Below are 22,447 nucleotides of genomic sequence, written 5' to 3'. Positions count from 1 at the left end.
ACACTACCACATTTTCATTAAAAAACACAGGCATTTGTCTCTGTTTTTGTCTTTTGTTCACTCTACCCTGATATTTATGACTCCTGAAAATGAAGACTTTTAAAAACTCTTTTAAAAACTCTCTACAGAAACAAATATTTTTGTAAACGTAGCATCAGCATTGTAATGTAAATAGACAAAAACTGAGTTTTCCGAAAACAATACTCTAATTGCACTCTGATTTGTTTGTGCTTATTTTGTAGACCTTCCCTGATTGATTACTACTCATTACAAATTCTCATTCACTGACTGGTCACCTGGCACATAAGAAAAACATAGCGGGCATAGAAGTGTTGCTTTTCATAGTGCTTATGCTGTTTAACACTAGAATTACCAAAGCCTATGAAAAAACTCATAATCCCGTCTCACCTTAAATCCCTTTACACCTCTCCGTCAGCGTCTTTTCTCATGTAAATGTGTTGATCAACACAAGCAGCAAGCAGCCTGCCATCCCATCTCCAACCAATGCAGAAACTGCAGAAAGTTCTCTCAGCTCAAGTCTGTTTACCTGTGTGTGAGTTGCTCAGAGTTGTAGGGTAAATAATATATCGTTATTTGGAGTACATGCGTTTCATGTGTCTTACATCAATCTATGTAAACACATCATTAAAACAGAAATATTTTTCATGTTTTAGTAATAATTGACAAAATGTAGACATGAAGTGTATAATATGTGAAACCTGAAGTCCAAATATCAAATAAACACTTTCACAAAAGGTACAAGTATAACAAAACAAGCATGTTTTTATTTAAGAATATAACTGCAGAAAAAGAACCCACATTAGAGTGCAACATTGACACGCCCTTAATATTACTGCTTTGGTGTTGCAGGGGTAAGAACTGCTGACTAGTAATTAAAAGGGTGCCGGTTTGACCTCGGACGCCTCCGTTTCGAGAAGTGAGCTGCTCTTATTCTTACTATTATAGAATTAAAACATATATTTGATTTGAGTCTGTAACAGCCGGTGTAAATTTATGGTACAGTGGAACCTTGGGTCACGACCGTAATCCGTTCCAAAACTCTGGTCGCAACCTTATTTGGTCATGACCTGAAGTAATTTCCCCCATAGGATTGTATGTAAATACAATTAATCCGTTCCGGACCGTACGAATTGTATGTAAATATATTTTTTTAAAGATTTTTAAGCACAAAAATAGTTTATTATACCATAGAATGCACAGTGTAATAGTAAACTAAATGTAAAAACATTGAATAACACTGAAAAAACCTTGAACAGAGAAAACTAACATTGCAAGAGTCCACGCTATAGCCTTAATGAACTGCTCACTATAAACACTTTTTTTTTAATGAGTTTTAAGCACAGGGAAAAAAAACGAACATTTGAAAAATCCTTAATTTATACAAAAACTAACCATAAACAACCAAGAAAACTAACGTTGCATAACTTGAGTTCTGGCATGAAGGAAGTGAAAAGGAACTGGGTGGAGAGGAGATTACAGTTTTGAGGTAAAGTCTGTAACGATCCGGGCTCGCTGCATGCTCCCATCTCACTTCTGGGAGCCCTTAAACCCGTCACCATCTGTAATGTTACCGATGAGCACGACAGTGAGGCACTACAATGGAGCAAGGTGATGGTGCAAAAAGTGACAAATGCTTTTATTAAAATCAACAAAACAACAATCAAAAACAAAGTCCAAATTAAGTAAAGTGCAGTGCTTTTCAGAATCCTTCAATAAATAAATAATCCCATAAAAACAGAAGTGAAGCGGAGGTTAAAATCCAATAGAAAAAAGTCTTCATTAAATACAACGAGGTTAAAACAATCCTGGAAGCAGTCTCTTTAAAAACAAGCCTGGTGCATTCTTTAACTGGTGACCCCCACTGCCTTCTTGGCCTTATGCGGACAGCCGTCCTTCTTCTGGTCACTCCAGCTCTTTGATCGCTCAGCTGGAGCGACCGATTCCTTCTGCCGCACTGCTTGGGCTCACTGTCCAGCTGCCTGCCTTGTGAGCACGCCGCTCGCTCACACCGGTTCTTTCCACACTGCTTCCTGCTTACTTCCTCACTCCACAACCTCCGTCTTTCTTTTCTTTTTCCTCCCTTTAGCCGCCTCGCGCTTCTATTTATGAAGAGGACGTAGCAGCTGTAGCGCGGCGATTATTTATTTAAAACTGGCCTCTTGACGTGAGCTGTGGACCCGCTATACCACAAAGTCCCTCTGCTCGATGCGGTCCCTATCTAATTATGCAGATCTTGATCGTCTGGATGACTTTGATTTATGCGGGGATGATTCCAGTTCGGCACGAAGACGATTCTTCATGTCGTCAGTTCGTACACTTCTCGATGGTCCAGGATTTTTCGGGTGTTTTTCTATGCAATAAACTTAATAAGTTATCGCGTAATTAAAATTGCATGATTAGATCTGGACCACCCTATACTGTACAGGGAGAGACTGCACACGTGCGTAAATCATTGGCGTGTACGAACCGGAAGAGAAGGGAAACTGGCTTGTTTGTCACCCGAGTGTGTGGTCGTGAACAGATGCAAAAGTTTGGCAAACTTTTTGGTCGTAACCTGATTTGTACGTGTTCAGAGACGTTCGTGACCCGAGGTTCCACTGTACTTGTAAAAGTTAGTGTTTTTTTTTTGTTTTTTTAATTCAGTTTTATTCTCCCAGTCACATTCATGCTCCCCCCAATCTGACACTGCTGTTTTCACATAAAGAACGTGCTATAACAGAGGTGAACTCAGATGATGATGAGGGTTCTACATCGGTGAAAGAATGCACATCACATTTTTGCTGTTGCTGTACTTTGTATGTAAAAGCCAGATCAAATGTTATTTACCTATTTACCTTGATTTATTTACTTATCTTCCTACAGTGTAAAGTCACAAGTAGACTTCAAAGCTTCCTGTATTTGATCAACATGGGCATGGTCAAAAAATACATGTGTAATGCCACGAAAAGTACATGCTGACACTTCAGTTCGTAAGCAATGGTATGAGAATGCAGTCTGACTTCTTTTTTGGGCACATACACCATCCAGATCTAAACACTAGCGTGGAGAGTTGCTCGCGTACTGAAGAGTCTATAGCTGCAGGTGGAAGCTGCCGTCGCACATTTGCTATCGCTGTACTTTGTATATAAAAGCCAGATCGAATGTTATTTACCTATTTACCTTGATTTATTTACTTATCTTCCTACAGCGTAAAGTCACAAGTAGACTGCATGGTATAAACCATGAATTACCAGTCATTTACCTTTACCATTCATTTTGATTGCTTCTTAACTAGAATATATATAAGTAGCTTTTTGACTACCTGTTGTAATAGGGTAGATACTCTTGTCAATAAACTGTACCTGGAGTAAGCCAAGGAGGCCTGAAATTAATAAAAATGTCATGGAAATCATTAAGCCTGCCACCCCTCAGGGGCTATGTCATATGATTGCAGCCTGTCTAACTGGTTAAGTTGGCTTGTGCACTTAAAAATATGCAGTACTACTTTCAAGTATCCACCCCTCACCCCCGTCAAAATGAAAGCAGGATCTAGCTACCTAAACAAAACAGCAAAAATCTGCATTTACTGCAACACTCAAGGATTAGTTCTACTCATTCATGGTTTCTGAATTAGAGCTAGAGTGAACGTGTGATTATACAAGTAATGATTTTGTTTGTGATTTGTAGACTACTAATATAATGATTGCAAACTAAAAGGCTTCAGACTTAATATGCTACTTGACACTTCTGTTTTTCTGTATGGAAATGAACATAGTATACAGTAATCCCTCGCTATATCGCGCTTCGACTTTCGCGGTTTCACTCTATCGCAGATTTTATATGTAAGCATATTTAAATATATATCGCGGATTTTTTGCTGGTTCGCGGATTTCTGCGGACAATGGGTCTTTTAATGTCTGGTACATGCTTCCTCAGTTGGTTTGCCCAGTTGATTTCATACAAGGGACGCTATTGGCAGATGGCTGAGAAGCTACTCTCTCTCTTGCTCTGACATTCTCTGCTCCTGACGGAGGGGGTGTGAGCAGGGGGGCTGTTCGCACACCTAGATGATACAGACACTCGTCTAAAAATGCTGAAAGATTACCTTCACGTTGCTCCCTTCTGTGCAGCTGCTTCGTGAAGCGACATGCTGCACGGTGCTTCGCATACTTAAAAGCTCAAAGGGCACGTATTGATTTTTGATTGTTTGTTTTTATCTCTCTCTCTCTCTCTGACATTCTCTGCTCCTGACAGAGGGGGTGTGAGCTGCTGCCTTCATTGCAACTGCTTTGTGCGTCGGTGCTTCGCATACTTAAAAGCCAAACAGCCCTATTGATTTGTTTGCTTTTCTCTCTCTCTCTGACATTCTCTGCTCCTGACGCACACTCCTTTGAAGAGGAAGATATGTTTACATTCTTTTAATTGTGAGACGGAACTGTCATCTCTGTCTTGTCATGGATCACAGTTTAAACTTTTGAAAAAGAGACAAATGTTTGTTTGCAGTGTTTGAATAAAGTTCCTGTCTCTCTACAACTTCCTGTGTTTCTGTGCAAATCTGTGACCCAAGCATGACAATATAAAAATAACCATATAAACATAGATTAGAGTACAAAAGATTAGAACTTTGCTGACTGTCACTAACACTGAGAACTTTACTGTTATCCATGCTCCTTGAGAGCTGTGATATGTCTGGTAACAGACTTTCTGGATGCTCATTCTTTAATGACCATCAGATTCATAACCTTATGCAAAGGAAAAAGAGCAGTGTTCCATATAAACTTTGTATTTCTAAAGGTGCATGTTTCTAAATCTGTCTGAAAAAAGAGCTAATGTCTCTTTTAAGTGTTAACTTCAATGAAGGATCACAGAGACAACCTGCAAACCCTGAAGCATGTAAAGTTTAATTTCAGAACACATTCTGAAGTACTGCACCTTCTGTCAGATTATTTGTTATTGAGGTATGTAATGAATTAAACGTTGACAAAATTCTCTGTAAAACAAAAAATTAACTTTGATTCTTTATCTTTATTTATTCCTAAATAACAAATTAATCATCTCATTATCATTTTGACTGATTTGCCAGGAGTATGCTTGTAACCTTGCAAAACAGTTGTACTTCACTAAAGATAAATCTTCTTTTTTGAAGAGAACAGAGCCCAGGGTGCTAGTTAATAGCCGTGAAATAGAACATAGAACAGATGTCTAAAATTAGGTTTCTGCACAGCTTCAGTGATGGCAGTTTGCAGGTGTTCTGAATATCTTATTGCCTATGTATCAGAGCTTGAGTAGCAGTCACAAAGAGTTGCTTTCTTCCATTTGGTATGAAGAAACAAAACATGTTTCCTCCTCATCCATTGTAACATGTAATTCACCCTTTACAGGAAAAATATCACTTTAAAACTATATTTGCATTTTAAAAGCATTCCAGTAACATAAACACAATATAATGAGTGCAAAATGAATTCAGGCTATTTAACTTAATTCACTTTGCCAGTTTTGAACATCAATACAAAAAATGATAAAAATAGGTCATTCAGCTAAACAAAGCTCACTTCTCTTATGCACTTAATTTCTCCAACAATAACATTAGTCAAGTTTTGAAGGGCTCTGAAGTTCTACTCTCTACCACACTACTTGGTAAAATATTTCTTTTGTCTAGAAAATCTTTGTAACATTTATGTGCTATTTACTGCTAACAAGTGTCTGTCTCCCCATGTTCTTGTTAAAGAACTAATTTTAGAGACAGTAAGCTTCCCAGTGCGCTAAGAGGAAATCCTCATGCTCCTGTAAGCACAGACGCTTCTTGATGTGTAACTGCAGCTGGTGACAACTTCTCTCTCTCTCTCTCTTATTAAGGTCTGATACTCCTTTAGTGCAGTTTGTCTGATTCATGGACAGCAGTGTCTGTAGTATACAGCTATTGTTATAAGATATATAAAGATAAATGTGATTAGTTAAGTCCCACATTGAGAAGGTTTAGACTCGGATCAGAAGTGATAGCTTGGATTAAACTGTTGTCTGTGAAGTACTGAAGGATCATTTCTTGCAAATGATATTAAATTAGATGTGTTTGTGTTGCAAGAGAAGAAAGTTTTCTAACACCTCTTGTTTTCATCAGGCACTCTTTCTGCCAAAGTGTGTAGGTTCAGAAAATTTGCAATTGAAGCTAAAATCTAAAACAAAGTCCCTGTATACAGATAACATGAGTGTGCTATTAGTCACAGTTTCAGCAATTTCCTTTCAGACTGTCACACACATTTACAGTCTAAGCATCATAATACAAACATGTTGCGGAAGTCACTCACCTAAAAGACTGTTTTCAGTCTGCACTAAACATAGATTGTCAGATTTTGAGACATTTTGAAATTGTGTTAGCCACCCGAGTATTAGATCAAACATTTAAGAGATGCAACTAACTAAAATGCTTTTTTTATTTGTACATTGTGGCTTTCTTCATTAATCAGACTAATTTATCTATTAATTTATTAACTCACAGTAGCAGCTGGAAAAATCAATAACACCTACCATTTTATAATATATTATCTGAAATAAAAAAAACAAAATTTGTTCTACAAGGACTAATGTGGCTATTGTGTAAAATAAAGTAGTCTTTGTTTTTCTGACTTTTCATTTATGAAGAGGAAATAAGTCATCATTAATTTACTGTTTGCATTGTACTTGATTTCACATACTCAATATTATTATTAAAATAAGTGTTAAATTGGTCAAATAATTGAAATGGGTTTAAGTAAACATTTTGTAGCATCACACTTTATAAATGACATACTTATGTTTAGTTATGGAAAACTAAACGCATTTTGAATGTATGTACTAAGAGCTGGAGCGGCAGGCTAAACTAACGAAGACTGTTTACAATTTATGCATTTTCTGTAGCTGGATTGAACTTGGAAATGAATGAGCCATCTCTAGAAATGTCATCTGCCTGGGCTCAACATGTACCCAAAATGGTTGCTCGGCGAGGGGCCATTTTGCCTCAGGATATCTCAGTTACAGTTTCAGGAACACCTGGTAAGATTTTTTAGAATTTGTTTTTTTGCTGTTTGTAGTCAGAATAACACCAAAGTTGCAATTTTTTATTTTTCTTAAATAAAATGACACTTCCAGTACTGTTTTCTTACTGTTCAAAGGAAGATCAACAATTAGATGATTTTGAATAGAAATTGAGTTCATAGTAATAGAAATTCACAAATGTTTTAATCACATGTTAAATTTACATAATATCGCCAATAAAGTCATTAGCCATTTCAGAAAACACTAATGACAGAGAAAAATCTTTGCTCATTGAAATTCAAATTAAAATACTGCTGTAGAATTTAAAGAAATAGAAGTTCAAAATCCTTTTGGTATGGACTGATATGACAAGAAATTTGAGTAAAAACTTTTTTTCTCTTGTCTTCATCTCAGGGAAGTGAAAGAAAAAAATTAATGAAATAATTTAATGCATAAAAAATAGTGATATACTGTTAATTACTGGAGAATTAAACTAATATCCCTTTTACACTTGCCAACTATACTTTATTTACATCCCTAAAAATGGTTGGTTTTACATATACTATATTTGGTATAGTTGGTTTACATTATATCATTCCATTTATTTTTTTTTAATCCAAAGCTTGTATATCTTTATAGGATAACCCACTACATACAGTATATTAGCTTTTTCTTTTAATTGGGGACAGTTCATTTGGAATGCAAAAAGTCTTTATATAAAAAGGCATTTTTTTAAAAGTCCTAAAGCAGAATGGGACATAGCATATAATTTAAACTTTATTACTGGATTACAAACATATGTACTCTTAGATGATGGAATGAAGTAAAGAAACTCTACCTGCTTGGTGTGTAACTTCTTCACTATATACTTGGATTTATGCTCCTATACCTACTAATTATCACCAATTTATAATAATCCAGTGGTGAAAGATTTGTTCAAAAATTGATATCAATTTAAGGAACACTTTCAACCTGCTGATTGCTACCATACTTGATAATTCTTTATTCCAGTCATCCTTAACTAATACTATGTTATCTTATGGAAGTTATTTTGAATCCAGACCTTTAGAGAAATCTATTTTGACAATATACTTACATCTTTTGAACAGTTAAGCTTCAAATTTAAACTGCTACTAGCAAACTACTTTTACTTTGTATAAGTTAAAAAGCATATTGAATGAAATCTGCTCAGCTTTACAAATTTTTCTTCAATACTTCTCATTGACAGTACATTTTCTAGTGATGATGAAGATATAGGTAGCATTTCCAGCCTCTACAATCTTTTCTCAAAAAGTGCATCCTAGATGGCAATACTGTGAACAGGACATTTTAATAAGAATCTCAGATAATTCATATAATTTACAGTCATCAACAAGCTGTCATCAGTTTGTGCAAAGCTGGTGTAATACAATTAAAAGTTGTTCATTGAACACGCAAGATTACCTAAAATATATCCAGAATGAGACATGAATTGTGAACAGTGAGAAGAAGCAACTGCCTTACTTTGACATATTGCATCATTTGGGAATATTTGCTTATTTGTTGAATAGTTTTTTTTTTTTATTTGATTTGGATTTACAGGTACTTCAGATCGTCTAATAACATTATTTAGACAAACACCAGATGGAATGATACTGTCAAGAAAAGTATATTGTGATATCTTACAACTCGCTTCGCTCGCCAACCCCACAGCCTTCGCTTACACGGCAGCCAATTCGCATCTCTGCCATTTGCGTTGTGAAGAGGGGAGCTGAATGCACCCCAAGGAGACACAGTCGCTCCTCCAAAACCCCCTCTTAAACGGTGATACAATGGGAAACCAATAGTTTGTTTTTTTTTTTTTTTTTTTTTTACCTCCTCGTTGCTCGATCAGCTGCTGGCTTGCTGCCGTGCCATGTGATCAGCATCTCATGCCGGGCTTCAAACATTTAACAGCCTGTACAGCAGCTGTCCTTTTGTCTCACTTCTCCCCCAGACATCCTCTGAATACTCCTGTCATATCACCTTTGTCCATATATTCAATATCTTTTCGCTTTTACCTTTTCTTCAATATCACATTGAATTTTGATTCTGTGTTTGGAATTACATCGTGACAACACAACATATAACTGCCCATGTACACGAACTGTGTCTGACAATAGCATTTACACAAATGAGAAATGTTTGAACCGTGTGCGTGGTTGTAAATGTTTTAGATGTGAGCAGGACTTTTCCAAATCTCTTTGCATAAAGTCTTGTCCCGCGGGGCTTACAATTTTCTCTCACGGGATTTCAGTTTCACCAAACAACAAATCTTTTAATTCTCGTGGATCCGCCTCTTCATTGGGAAGAAACACTACTTTTTCCTGATGGCAACACGAATTAGATGATCTACAAGTCTCCGACTTAAAGATTAAATCCGAACAATATATTTGGTTTCTTTTCGCTGTTCCATTACTATCATTTTTTTGAGACTTTCGAATTTTCGTACTTCCATCATCTCTAACCTGCTCTGCATGTTTATCCCGCTAACATTTTTTAATTCTTTACGACGTTCTACTTTGTCATCTACTCTTTGTCTTTTATTTCCAGCCCTGGGCGTGGTTAAATCTCTTAGCACAAAGTCTTGTCTCACGGGACGTGAAAGTGTCTCTCTTCAAAAGATCACGTCTCGTCGCAGGATAAAATGTCTCGTCTCCCAAGATTTTTTTATTATAATAGAGAGATAGTGCTCACTTTTTTGTCTTGTTGTCAGTTGGAAGAATCATATTCCACCATGCATAATTCACTGAGATAAATTTACTTAAAATTTGAAAAAAAAATCTCTGTAAGGAAAGGTCCAAAGCTTTTTTCAGAATTATGTAATAATTCATTAATGATATACTATACAAATCTTGGCTTTTGTTAAGGCTTTTGTCGTCCTAAAATATAGAAGTTATCTTTAAATTAGAAATCAAATATCCCATTTCTCATTCAGGTAGCGTATTCAGGCATTGCACTGTGCACAGTTCTTTCTCAGAGATCCTTAGATAGTGTACATTAGTACATTATGCATAAGTACTAGTCCCTTCTTTTATATTCAAAACAAACAGAATATTTCACCAGTCATGTGTCCCATAAATGCAAAACCCACAGCTTATGCACACTGCAAGTGCACACTGGCGAGATAACTTACTTTAGAATGGGTTTGCATCATTTGAAGTATTGAGTATGAAAAAGTGCAGTCCTCAGAAAAAGATCAAACAGTCCATCATCTCAAGCTAAGTAAGTACTATTTTTAAATTTAGAATTTGCAGTGAGTGATATGCAGGTGTAACATATTGTCCACTTATATCGTAGCTGATATTTTTAGATTGGCTGTGTAGGCGCCTATCTTTTTCTGTGGAGCTGTCATACTACAGGTATATGTGTTAACAGTCCATGTTTACACATGTTAAAGTCACAGGTATGCATTCTAATACCTGCATAATGGCAGATACTTTGACGATAAGAAAAAAAAAATTACATGTTCATACCAACCACGTTCCAACACCAATTAAGCACTAAATACGCACTTCTATGCCTTAATTGTTCAATGGCAATCTGTACACCTTATTAACACTAGAATTCCTGAAACCTACGAAAAAATGTACAAGTTTTTCATAGGCTTCAGGAATTCTAGTGTTAATAAGTCTCAATGCAAGTCTTTTAATGGTGTATTGTTCTTATTTTAAATTAGGTCTTCCTTTGTCATTTGATTGTGTTTTTTTTTTTTTAACTTGGCGGATCCATTATTGTTTTTATATACTCTTACTTTTTCACCAGGTTATATTTTTAATGTCTTATTTTGTCTATTATGGGATGCTATTTTGTTTTCCTTTTGTGCTGCTTTTCATGGAGTTTTGTTTATTATTTCCATTCTGGTTGCTGTGCTAGTATGACCATAACTGAGTGAGGCAGACAAGAATCAAAGAGAAAATACATGAGACAGATATGAAGTGGAGACGAAAACCAAAAAATCAGTACCAACAATAGGACCTACTTAAAATTCATCTAACTGCACTATAAGGAAGTTCAGAATGTAGTATATCCACAGAGGTGAAATCACATGAGTACAGTAATCCCTCCTCCATCGCGGGGGTTGCGTTCCAGAGCCACCCGCGAAAGATGAAAATCCGCGAAGTAGAAACCATATGTTTATATGGTTATTTTTATATTGTCATGCTTGGGTCACAGATTTGCGCAGAAACACAGGAGGTTGTAGAGAGACAGGAACGTTATTCAAACACTGCAAACAAACATTTGTCTCTTTTTCAAAAGTTTAAACTGTGCTCCATGACAGGACAGAGATGACAGTTCTGTCTCACAATTAAAAGAATGCAAACATATCTTCCTCTTCAAAGGAGTGCGTGTCAGGAGCACAGAATGTCACATAGATAGAGAAAACAATCTCTAGCAAACAAATCAATAGGGCTGTTTGGCTTTTAAGTATGCGAAGCACCGCGGCACAAAGCTGTTGAAGGCGGCAGCTCACACCCCCTCCGTCAGGAGCAGGGAGAGAGAGAGAGAGACAGACAGAGTTTGTTTTTCAGTCAAAAATCAATACGTGCCCTTCGAGCTTTTAAGTATGTGAAGCACCGTGCAGCATGTCGTTTCAGGAAGCAGCTGCACAAAAGATAGCAACGTGAAGATAATCTTTCAGCATTTTTAGACGAGCGTCCGTATCGTCTAGGTGTGCGAACAGCCCCCCTGCTCAATCCCCATACGTCAGGATCACAGATAGTCAGCGCAAGAGAGAGAGAGAAAAGTAAGCTGGGTAGCTTCTCAGCCATCTGCCAATAGCGTCCCTTGTATGAAATCAACTGGGCAAACCAACTGAGGAAGCATGTACCAGAAATTAAAAGACCCATTGTCCGCAGAAATCCGCGAACCAGCAAAAAATCTGCGATATATATTTAAATATGCTTACATATAAAATCCGCGATGGAGTGAAGCCGCGAAAGGCGAAGCGCGATATAGCGAGGGATCACTGTACAGAAAGCAAAACCACGGAAATTGAACCTTCACAATCTAAAACTAAAGATAAACCCAAACAATACACATAAAGATGTATATTATGACAGTCAGTGTCATGCAATTTCAGGTGGTCCAAACATTTTCCAGCAGTCCCCAGTTTAAAAGAATACTTTTGGCTATGCATGATTTTGGCTGCTATTTTTTCATTTGAATAAAATAACAGCAACATTCTAGACCTCAGTATGTGTTTCTTGATTTGGTTTTGACATTAGTTTCTCCGATTTTGACCCTATTATATTTTTGTGTAATGTTGCAGCTCCTATCTCATTATCACACTTCAAGTTAGTTGGTTTGTGTCAGAACACAGTTTATAGCTATGCCTTTTTTTAAAAATAACATAATTATATATAGTTTTAAGGAGGGTGTAGATGAATAAATTGTCTTGAGATTGTGAGTCTCAATTAAATTATTTGCTGGGAAATATATGTAACTTCGTGGTAATATTTGATGTGCATGGCATTACATCTCTTCAGTGATTACTCTTGTTCAGACCTACAGAGGATAGTCTTTTTCTTACTGACTGGTTCAGGTATTAAACATCAGTCTCTTCTCAGGTTAAGTGAGCATTAAACCCTTGAAAGAGTTTTATGAGCTATGTAGAAAGAGCAAAGCAGTTGAATCTTTCAGGTATATGTGAATATAGGTAAAGAAGTGACATAATAAAAACCATGAAGGAAGTAAATAAGGCTGATGCCAGCTGTTACTTTAAAATTATTTTTTAGCACTAAGTATCATGGAAAAAGTGAATGGATGAATCACAGCTTAGTAAATGGCATCTATTTGGGAACCACAGCATTTTCATTTGATATAATTATGAGGAAGGATATATTCTTGTTAAAGCATTTTATGCTTTAATCAAGATTACCATATGTCAGCATATTAAAAATAAATATATTTTACTTGAAGTAGAATGTTTCCAATAAAAAGAGCTTTCTTTTTATCATCAACTCCCTGTATTTAAAACATAATGTAGAACAGTATAATAAAGCTACAGTAACTGTTGATGAAGACAAGAGAAGCCTTATTTCTTTTTGACTGAATACTAATGGTGTTTTAAATGTTTTTCATGCTAATATACCTGCACATTCATATGTACTATACACAGCTTTTAGGTAGAAAAACTGAAGTGCTTGACATAAGGGAATTTGTAGTGAAGTATAATGGAACACTAAGAATACTGATCATTTTGCTCAGTATTTTTTGTGTGCAGATGTTTTGCTTCACTGCTTTGGACTCCTTATTTTAAAGAAGGATTGTTTGTTATACACTGTCACATGGCTGGGGTGCCGGGATGCCTAGAAGGACTGGAAGGTGACCTTTATGGCTACTGGGTCATGAGGGAGCAACCGCCCTGGAGCAGGAGAGGACCACAGGAGAAGAGTAAAAAGGTTTTAACTCATTGGGACCCATGGCCACCGCCAGGTAGCACATTAAGCCTCGTAGAACCCGGAAATAGTTACTTCCGCCACACTCGAAAAGATGGCGGAAGAACCTGCCAGGGACGCCCGGAGTGCTTCCGGTGCAAAGGGCAGCACTTCCGCCACACCAGGAAGTGCTGCCGGAAGGACATGATCAGCCACCTGGAGCACATCCGGGCGGGAATAAAAGGGGCCGCCTTCCTACAATCAGGGAGCTAGAGTCGGGAGCGGGAGCAGGACAAAGCTCCCAGGAGGAAAGGAAAGGCGGCCAAAGACATTGAGAGAGTCGAAATCAGGGGTGATTGGTGTTTGGGAGTACTGTGTGTTGTGCAGGACTGTGTATTCATGCATAATAAACGTGAGCATTTTATAAAGATGTGGTTTCCGACTGGTGGTGTCCGGGCAAGTCTCACAACACCATGTATATGATTATTAACAATTTCACATATTTTTGATGTATGATTTGCCTTTTCCCACATATGTACATACAATAACTGCACACTATAAATAATTATATAAAAAAATAAAAACTTTACAGTTTTTTTGGTTCTAGTCAATGTTATGTGGCTAATCAAGTAAAAAAGAATATGACTTAAGTTTAACCAATTTTGTCATTTTTCAGAATGGCATACTCAATTCTAAATTTGTTTTTGTCTACTTTCAACAGTGCCACCAGAGGACAATAAAGACATGTGGATTGTGGAAGCAGAGATTCCTCCTGATCCTCACAAGAGGAAAAAGAAAAAGCGAAGGAGGAAACAGGATGCTCGTCCTGTTGGATGTGTAGAAGAAAAGGCCTATAATACACATCAGGCTTCTAGTAAAATCCCTCGTCTTCCAAGACTGCCAGGACAGACTAACCTTGTAGCCCATCCCTGTGAAGTGCTAGCCTCAGAAGACACTCTTCCTGGTTCCTTCCCAGAGTATCAGTCTGCACTTCCTCCTCCTTATGCAGAAATGGCACCCAACCAGGTCTTCAGCAGCTACTATGACTGCAGACAACACAGAACTGTAAATACACTATCTGATAAGGATCCCAGATTTGTTAACAGCAGTTGTTTTCAAAATACTCAAAAGCAGTACAGTAGGATGTTTCAACCTTATCCTAAGGATTTAGGGCCAGCCATCTTACCTGTGGGGGCAAACTCTCACATGCCAAGAACTCAAGGGAGAAGAACTGGTCTTGCACCAATTCATTCAAGGACTAATCTAATGGATGCTGAATTAATGGATGCAGACTCTGACTTCTGAGTTTCGTAGGTTTATATGTAAGCAGAAAGAGCTAGATGGTTTTAATCCTCTATTCTAATTTACAAAAGAAAAAAAAAGAAATAGTAACTTTAATAAGGCCAGTACAATTAATGGAATGTGTTTTCCGTTTATATTAAAAATTTGCCAAAATTTTACCTTAAAAGAAAGACTGCAAAAGCTGTATTGCATTTTATAACACATTGGTTAATATTCATGAATTGAAATTACTGAGATGAACTAAATTTAAAATGTAAACTTCTACCCCCTCATTTATTATTTTACATAATCAGAAGTGGTTCAGAAGGAGAAAACAGTAGCAAGTGCAAGTCAGTCTTCTGAAATATGTGACTTTTGTTTGCACTATTACTCTGGAAAGGCAAAATAGTGCTAATTAATAGGCATTTTGAGGTTGTGAATGTAAGCTTGCTTTTTTATCATCTACTCATGTAATATTTCACTCTTCTAGTGGAAAATCAGCACTATCTAACCTCCATCAGTGTTAATCTCACAGTATATGACTTTTTTATAGTCATCACTTTTACAAAGTGCTTTTAAATGTACCAAGAACAAAGCTCAAAGTGTTTTATATGAAAATGTCTCATTTTCCTTTAAATGTATATGTAAATTTAGAGAGTAATCTAAAAAGGTTTTAAAATCATCATTCTTTTTAAAAAGAGAACAAAACTTGATAAATAATTCAATCTAAGAGTTTATATCTTCAAAGTGTGCAGAACTATATTTCAGAAAAGATGGAATAGTAATGTACAGTTTCCAGGAGAGTGAGTGCGATTACAGTGTATTGTCTTGAAGCTGTCTACCCCACCTCAGCTTTTTTGCTGTGAAAATATGTGATATTTAGTGTTAATATTAGTGTGACATTTATTTATATCTCTTTTATGTAAGTTTGATCTGGTCCAGGGTTGGGAATGGTCATTTATTTTGATTTGTAGTTAAGGCACAAAAGAGCAATAGCTCTGATGTTATTGGGTTGTTTTTTTTAATTATATGATTCATTGGATAAACTTAATCCATAAAAAAAATTGTGCACGAGTTAATTGAGAAATTTAAAAAAATGACAAATGTAATTCTAAACTTAATTCATTATGGTTAATCTAACATTAGCCAAAATACTTACTCTGACTGAAGTGTTGTCATTTGATTCAACTTGTTTTCATTGTTCAATCTTGAAACTGTTTGGTTTAATGTAATTACTACAGTTTAACCAAACACAATTAGTATCTTCTGATGTCATACTCATTGATGATGTAGCAGTTTCTCAGACATCTAGATTGTGGTTTTGTAAAACAATTTAGATTTGTTAAACCTCACTGCTCACTGCACAGTAAACAAAAGGTATGTAATCTTGAGATGCAAGATTTGTGACAGGTCTGCCAGTTTACTTAAGATAAACTAGCTCAATTTCACTTCCCCAAATCCCAAAATTGATATGTAAGCTTACAAACATATTCAGTTTGGGTTAAAAACAAGTTAAGGTACTTATATAATGCCAATATATCCTAAGATTCATCTTTTAAGGCTTTAGTACTAGGGTGTTGTACTGTGTTAGCCATTATGGATGTAATGAGAAGTCAAGCTAAATGACACCATTTATTGGCTAATTAAAAAGATTACAATATGCAAAGGCCTCAGTGGCCTTGAAAGCTTACATATTGTAATCTTTTTAATTAGCCAATAAAAGGTGTAATTTTGCTTGACTTCTGATTACTTTTAAGGCTTAAACCACATTAAATAAGTAAACCTAAGGTAACTGGGGTGATGGCAACATATCCCTAAAATCTCTTCTTTGTAATGAAATCCATGTGTGTTTTTTATACTTGAGTTAAAACGTGTAATTTAAGACTCAAATTTATGTTAGGGGATGTTGGCTGGTTTAATTATGTCAGATAAGAAAAAGATAAAGAAAGTCTTAACATTTTCAGTATGATTAAGGTCAACTTACATTAGCGGTATAATGGCAACATAACTCAATAATCATTTTTTGAGTATATATGTAAAAGGGTACAAAAAAGAACATACTTAAAAAGAAGCACTGGTTTCTAAGACTTAGACGTAATACTCTTTTCCTGAAAGATTTTAGTGGAAGGGTTTTTTTTTTATGAAAACAATCTTTGATGCATTAAGAATATAATGTCTAAGAAACTGTTTATGGTTATTTTTGTTTGCTGTTTTTGAAATTCCAGCAATGTCATCTCTTAAAGTTATGGGTTATTTTCCATATGCTTAACTCACTTCTGTGATGACATAATCACAAAATTTGCTTGCATTATACATTTTTAAAATTATTGATACCTCAAAAGGACATTTATTTGAAACTTCTATTTATTGGAATTTAATATGAAACAGAAAAAGGGAATTTTATCTTATGAGACTTGTTAATGCTATCCTCAGTTGTTTATACATTTAAACAAATACCCATTATACACATTTTACTTCAGTTGTGATATTTACATTTGTTTGGTAATCATTTTAACATAGTGCTACACAGAAAAAAAATTCAGTGCAAGCATTATTCAAATAAAGACCTTTAATTGTAGAAAACCAAATAACTAAAACTTTAACGGCATTGCCCTTTAAGAAATTAGCTTGGAATGTAAGTGATTTAACAATTATGCTAAAACAAATCCTAATTTGTATTCATTTGCCTTTGGTATCTCACTAGATTGTAAATGTAAAAAATTCTTGACTTGCATGAAAGCTGTTCTCTGACTTTGCTTGGATTAGTATCTGTATACTCCATTTATCTTCTTGCCCCGTTAATCCTTTAATACAAGCAAATTAAGCAAATGAATCTTTATTTTGATTTCAAAGCTGACCATCACTTAAAGGGACAGAACACCGTCTATGTAACTTTCTATAGCCAGATGTAAACCTGTTTTATCTTATGTTTAATAGAATTTGATGTTGTAGTTGGGGGGAAAAAAATACTAAACCTAAACCAACCTTTGTATTTATCTCTATAGTGTCTTTAATCTTATTGTTGTATCCATAAAACTATGTTTTTATCCATTTTCATTGTAATGGCTAGCAAATACAATAACTTCCTTTTAATTATTTATAAATGATTTGAGTTGACTGATAAGAAGGCTGTAATCTTATCAACTATAGTTACTTCTTTAAAGATTAATGTCAGGACTGTTTTCTTTTTTCACTATAAAACAGGATCTGAAACATCATTTCTAATTTGAAAGATAAGTTTTTGTTTTTTTTAAATGTTAAACTTATGTAGACCCCATTGTTTTACTTTTATGTAGAATTTTTAGACATAAGTTTTAGAACCACTTTTTGAACAAAAGTAAGAGTGAATCTAAATGTAATACAAAATATGAAAAATAAATTTAATTGGGAACTTGATTTGAGAATTTAGAAAAAGTAGCTAGCAAAAAAGGATATGTGATATTTGCGTGTATGCGCTGTGTCTCAGTTTTATTTTTTGAGTATTACTTTGAGATATCAGTACATCTTCAGTTTATGATGGTGAGTTTGCAGAGTTTTCTTTTTAGTTTTACAATTTTGGTTGAGATATTATTGAAAACACACTGGTTCGTAAAACAATTCAACTGAATGATGGTGATTATTTTTCCCACTTCTTTCATGATCTTAGCATCATAAGATGTCGCCATCAACATGAAATGTTTCTTTGGTGAACAGTCCAGGAAAAGACTAAAACTGAATAATAAAAGCAAAGAAGCTAGTCAATTTATGGAAAAGTAGTAATTCACATATAAGCCAATGTTTTTCTGATATTCAGATTTCAGAGATGAGATTTGGACATTTATCCAATTGTGGTGGTCACCCAAGAAAAAATAAAAGTTGTTTTGTAGAATTTGAGCTTGTAAAGTATGTTGTTTTCATCAAAGGTGAAACAGTATATCATTTGCAATGAGTACTTTTTCATGTGTTAACCTATTGTTATCATAGTGAAATCATTTCACTTTCAATAAAGTATTTTAGCTTCCAGTTAAGGAAAACAAGAGATTAAAGCAGCTTTAAAACAATAAACCTTTTAATCTTTTGTGTTAAGATGTTAGCTTTTTTGTTACATTATGAAATAAGATATTTCACCTATAAAGAATTTTAGAGAAAGGAATATTTTCATGTTGGTATTGTCCTTTTAAATTCTTGTATGTTTGTGAATACGTTTCTGTGCATCTGTAAAAATGTATATAAAATACTATATGTGTGTGTACACCGTATATAAGCATTTTCTAAATCCATACATATGATTAGGTCATTTTTTTTACTCTGAAATATAGTTTTTGATGTACTGTTGACTGAGTGTTCAGTTGTGTGAAAAAATGTAGAAGTTAGTTTTAAGTTTAATATGTTTGTATCCAGTTTAGATTATAATTTTCTTTCAGCCATATAAAACTCTATATTAATGCAGCAAGTATGGTACCAGTGAAGAACACTTTGCTCTGTCTGCAATGTCCACATGCCTATGGTTAAGCAGTTTTCCTGAAAATGCATGTTACTATAGAGAAGAGTAAGTGCATATCTGACAGTATGTGGAGTGACATAGTTCAGAAATTATATATATAAAAAAGCAAACAATTACTCCCAATATGGCAATAGTACTTTTTCTGTTACAAAGTGCTAATCAAAACAAGTGAAACACTTCGACATTTTATGAAATTTCCAAGCATTGCTAAGCTAAAATTTATGGAAATCTCACACAACCCCATAATTGTGTGCTACAAGTCTGATAAAGAAGCCCCATTTCTTTCATGTTTTTTTTTGGGTGATCTGCTTTTATCATACAGTTCAAGTAAGCCATATTGTTGCAGGGACAGTAACTATTGAAATGATTGTAATGTCTCAAATGGTGAAATGGTTATCTTTTCTACTTCAGTTGTTGAACTGCTGATACAACAGAAGAATTTGGGGTGCTGTATGTATATGCAATTATTCATAGAGATCTGATTATGCGAGGCTTGATGGTTCTGGTTGTAGCAGAATTTTTAAAATGTATACCAAAGTAGCTGCTATTCCAGATACTGTTGAACCATAGCATGTGTGAATATGAGGTTAATATATTCATATGGATTTAAAGCTTTTATATAAACATTTAAAATATAGATTAGAAAATGTTGTCTTTGGCATATGGATTGTGTCACAGTATGTTCACACATTAACTTGGACAACATGCTAATAATGCTCTAAGGTAACATTAATGAGGATCCTGCTAAAGACAGATAAAATACTGTGCATTTATTTGAGTGACTTTAACAAATTCCACAGTAATTTACTCCTTTCTATAGCATATCGGGTTCATCACTCTGTGTCTATTTTTCCTGCTACAAAGTATTATGTTGCTTTTTGTTCTTTTGTGAATGTAAATTTGATTTACAGTTCCGGTTTATAGCCATCATTGTCTGCATATTTACAACATTAAAGTTTGCCGAAAGTTTCAAACTATTTCTAAAACTTTATTACTTGTAAAATTTCCTTTACATTAATATACAGGAATGAAAAAAGTAAGCTGAAGTATTAAATATAGGCTAGAAACAGCTTAGCAGAAAATATTTCAACTGAAAAATATTGAATTGTAATTCTTTTTATATTTTACAGTAGAATAGGACTTTCAAAGTAAATTTATATTAATATGTTTGCAGAACTTTATAGAATGAGATTTATTGCAGGCGTTCAACAAAACAAAATAAAAATCTTAAGAATTCATGCAGGCTATGCTGATTCCCTATATTTCATTTTAGCAACTTTCCTTTAATTTGGGTACTAGGGTGTTGTACCGTGTTAGCCATTATGAATGTAGTGAGAAGTCAAGCAAACTGACACCTTTTATTGGCTAACTAAAAAGATTACAATATGCAAGCTTTCAAGGCAAGAAGGGGCCTGAGTTGCCTCGAAAGCTTGCATATTGTAATCTTTTTAGTTAACCAATAAAATGTGTCATTTTGCTTGACTTCTCACTACTTTTATTTGGGTGAAAACTATCCGGTTAACATGAATACAAATACTAAAATGTATAAACAGCCTTATTAAGGTTAACAAAGGGAAATCAGAAAATTTAATTTTAGAAAAAGGATCATGTAAAGGTTATCATATACAGTATTCTAAATATCTCCTTCACCATGATGGTACTTATGACAATCACATATAGAGAGCAGGAACTTTAATGGTACTTTTGCTGAAAATAAAAAGGAATTATTTGAATTATGTATTATACTGTGGATAACTGAAAAAAAGGCAATTGTTATGAACTAACTAGAATATTCTTGCTTCTGACTTTTTTTTTCAAATTAAAGGTCTTTAAAAGATTTTTTAATATCACTTTATGAAAAGTATTGTGACAAAATATCACTTTGTACTTGCTTCTTTTTTACTTTTACTTTTCTCCAAAAGAATTTTCATTTTTTGTGCTTACATTATGAAAATAGTTCATTTTGGTTTTTTTAAACAAAATGTATTTATGCTATTGTATGAAACTGATTCATTTTAAAAGAGAATTTATATTTATTTAACAGGGTCTTTTTTTAAACTGGCCTTACAATGTTTGGTTTTAAATGATTCGGCAGGCTTTTCGCATTATTTTAAATCTGTGAGTGTGTATGTGTGTGTGTGTGTGTGTGTACATATATATATATATATATATATATATATATATATATATATATATATATATATATATATATATATAAATAAACACACTGTATATTTTCCTTTACATTTTCATGTTTTGTATGGTATCGCAAAACAATTTTCAAAAATTATTGTACATTCATTTTAATGTATTCAGTCTGTTACAGATCCAAAATTTTTCAACAATTTTAATTTATTTTAAATAAAAGCAGAGTGATGTTTCATTGTCATTTTAGTAAATCATTTTCTGCTAAATAAAGAATCACACTGAAAGTACTGTAGAAATATCATTTGTATTTTTTTACTTCTAAATAAAAAAGTGAACCTATTTTTTCCTGTGTTATTAAAATTATTTTGTCAACAAAGAAAAATAGAAATACAAGTAATTCAGTACAGTATACACATTTAATAGAATGAGATTAAGTCTTTCGAATGCAGTACTTGGTTTGATTTATTTATTTGGATATACAGAAAACCTGCAAATTCACAGCAAAGATTCTAACTTTATCTATAGTTTCATTATATCAGTATACAAACAATTCTCAGGAATCAGCATTCCCAATTGAATATAAATTGAATCATTTCAAGACCATGTTATTTAACCTAAATTGCAGGGCGCTATAGCACAAAATGTGCTAAATGGATTTAGGCATGTCACCAGTGAATAATCACTCATGTGGCTCTATCCTCCTCTGTTTCTTGTCCTGAAACATCAGAAAAGCACTGGACTACCCACTTGAGCTAAGGGAAGTTTCCATTGCCCAGGTGACTTCTGACTTCTAACCTGCAACTGCAGAGATAACATGCTATATATTGGTTCTTTCTCTTTTCAGTCTCAGTGCCCCACCACTACTGAAACTTAAGTCATATATCTGTTCAATTTGCTTTATTAGCTGATTTTTGTGCAATGGAAATTTTAAAAACTGAAAATGTATAACAAACTAGTTTCCATGGCTAAATAATCTGAACCCTCAAGTTTATTATAGTTAAGGTGAGTTAGTACTGAATAAAATGTTTTCACTTACTACTTAAGGCCATGTCACAATTAGTCATCTTTTTTAAGTTTAAACTTAAACTTAAGTTTTAAGTTGTCCCTTTATTTATATACTTTCGTG

General features: G+C 34.4%; 1 protein-coding gene across 1 annotated transcript in view; it reads left to right on the top strand.

Moving 5' to 3' along the window:
• smo (smoothened, frizzled class receptor) overlaps window positions 1-21,348 on the top strand; it is a 98,226-nt gene extending 76,878 nt beyond the window's left edge. The window contains exons 11-12 of the mRNA XM_028811429.2: window positions 6,895-7,029; window positions 14,131-21,348. Of these exons, the coding sequence (XP_028667262.2) occupies window positions 6,895-7,029; window positions 14,131-14,714 (719 nt within the window). The 3' untranslated portion in view covers window positions 14,715-21,348. The remainder of the gene's footprint in view (window positions 1-6,894; window positions 7,030-14,130) is intronic.
• The last annotated feature ends 1,099 nt before the right edge of the window (window positions 21,349-22,447 follow it).

The sequence above is a fragment of the Erpetoichthys calabaricus genome, chromosome 1, assembly GCF_900747795.2.
Source record: "Erpetoichthys calabaricus chromosome 1, fErpCal1.3, whole genome shotgun sequence".
NCBI lineage: Eukaryota > Metazoa > Chordata > Cladistia > Polypteriformes > Polypteridae > Erpetoichthys > Erpetoichthys calabaricus.
The sequence above is the reverse complement of the archived record's forward strand: the minus strand, read 5'-3'. Positions and strand labels throughout refer to the sequence as shown.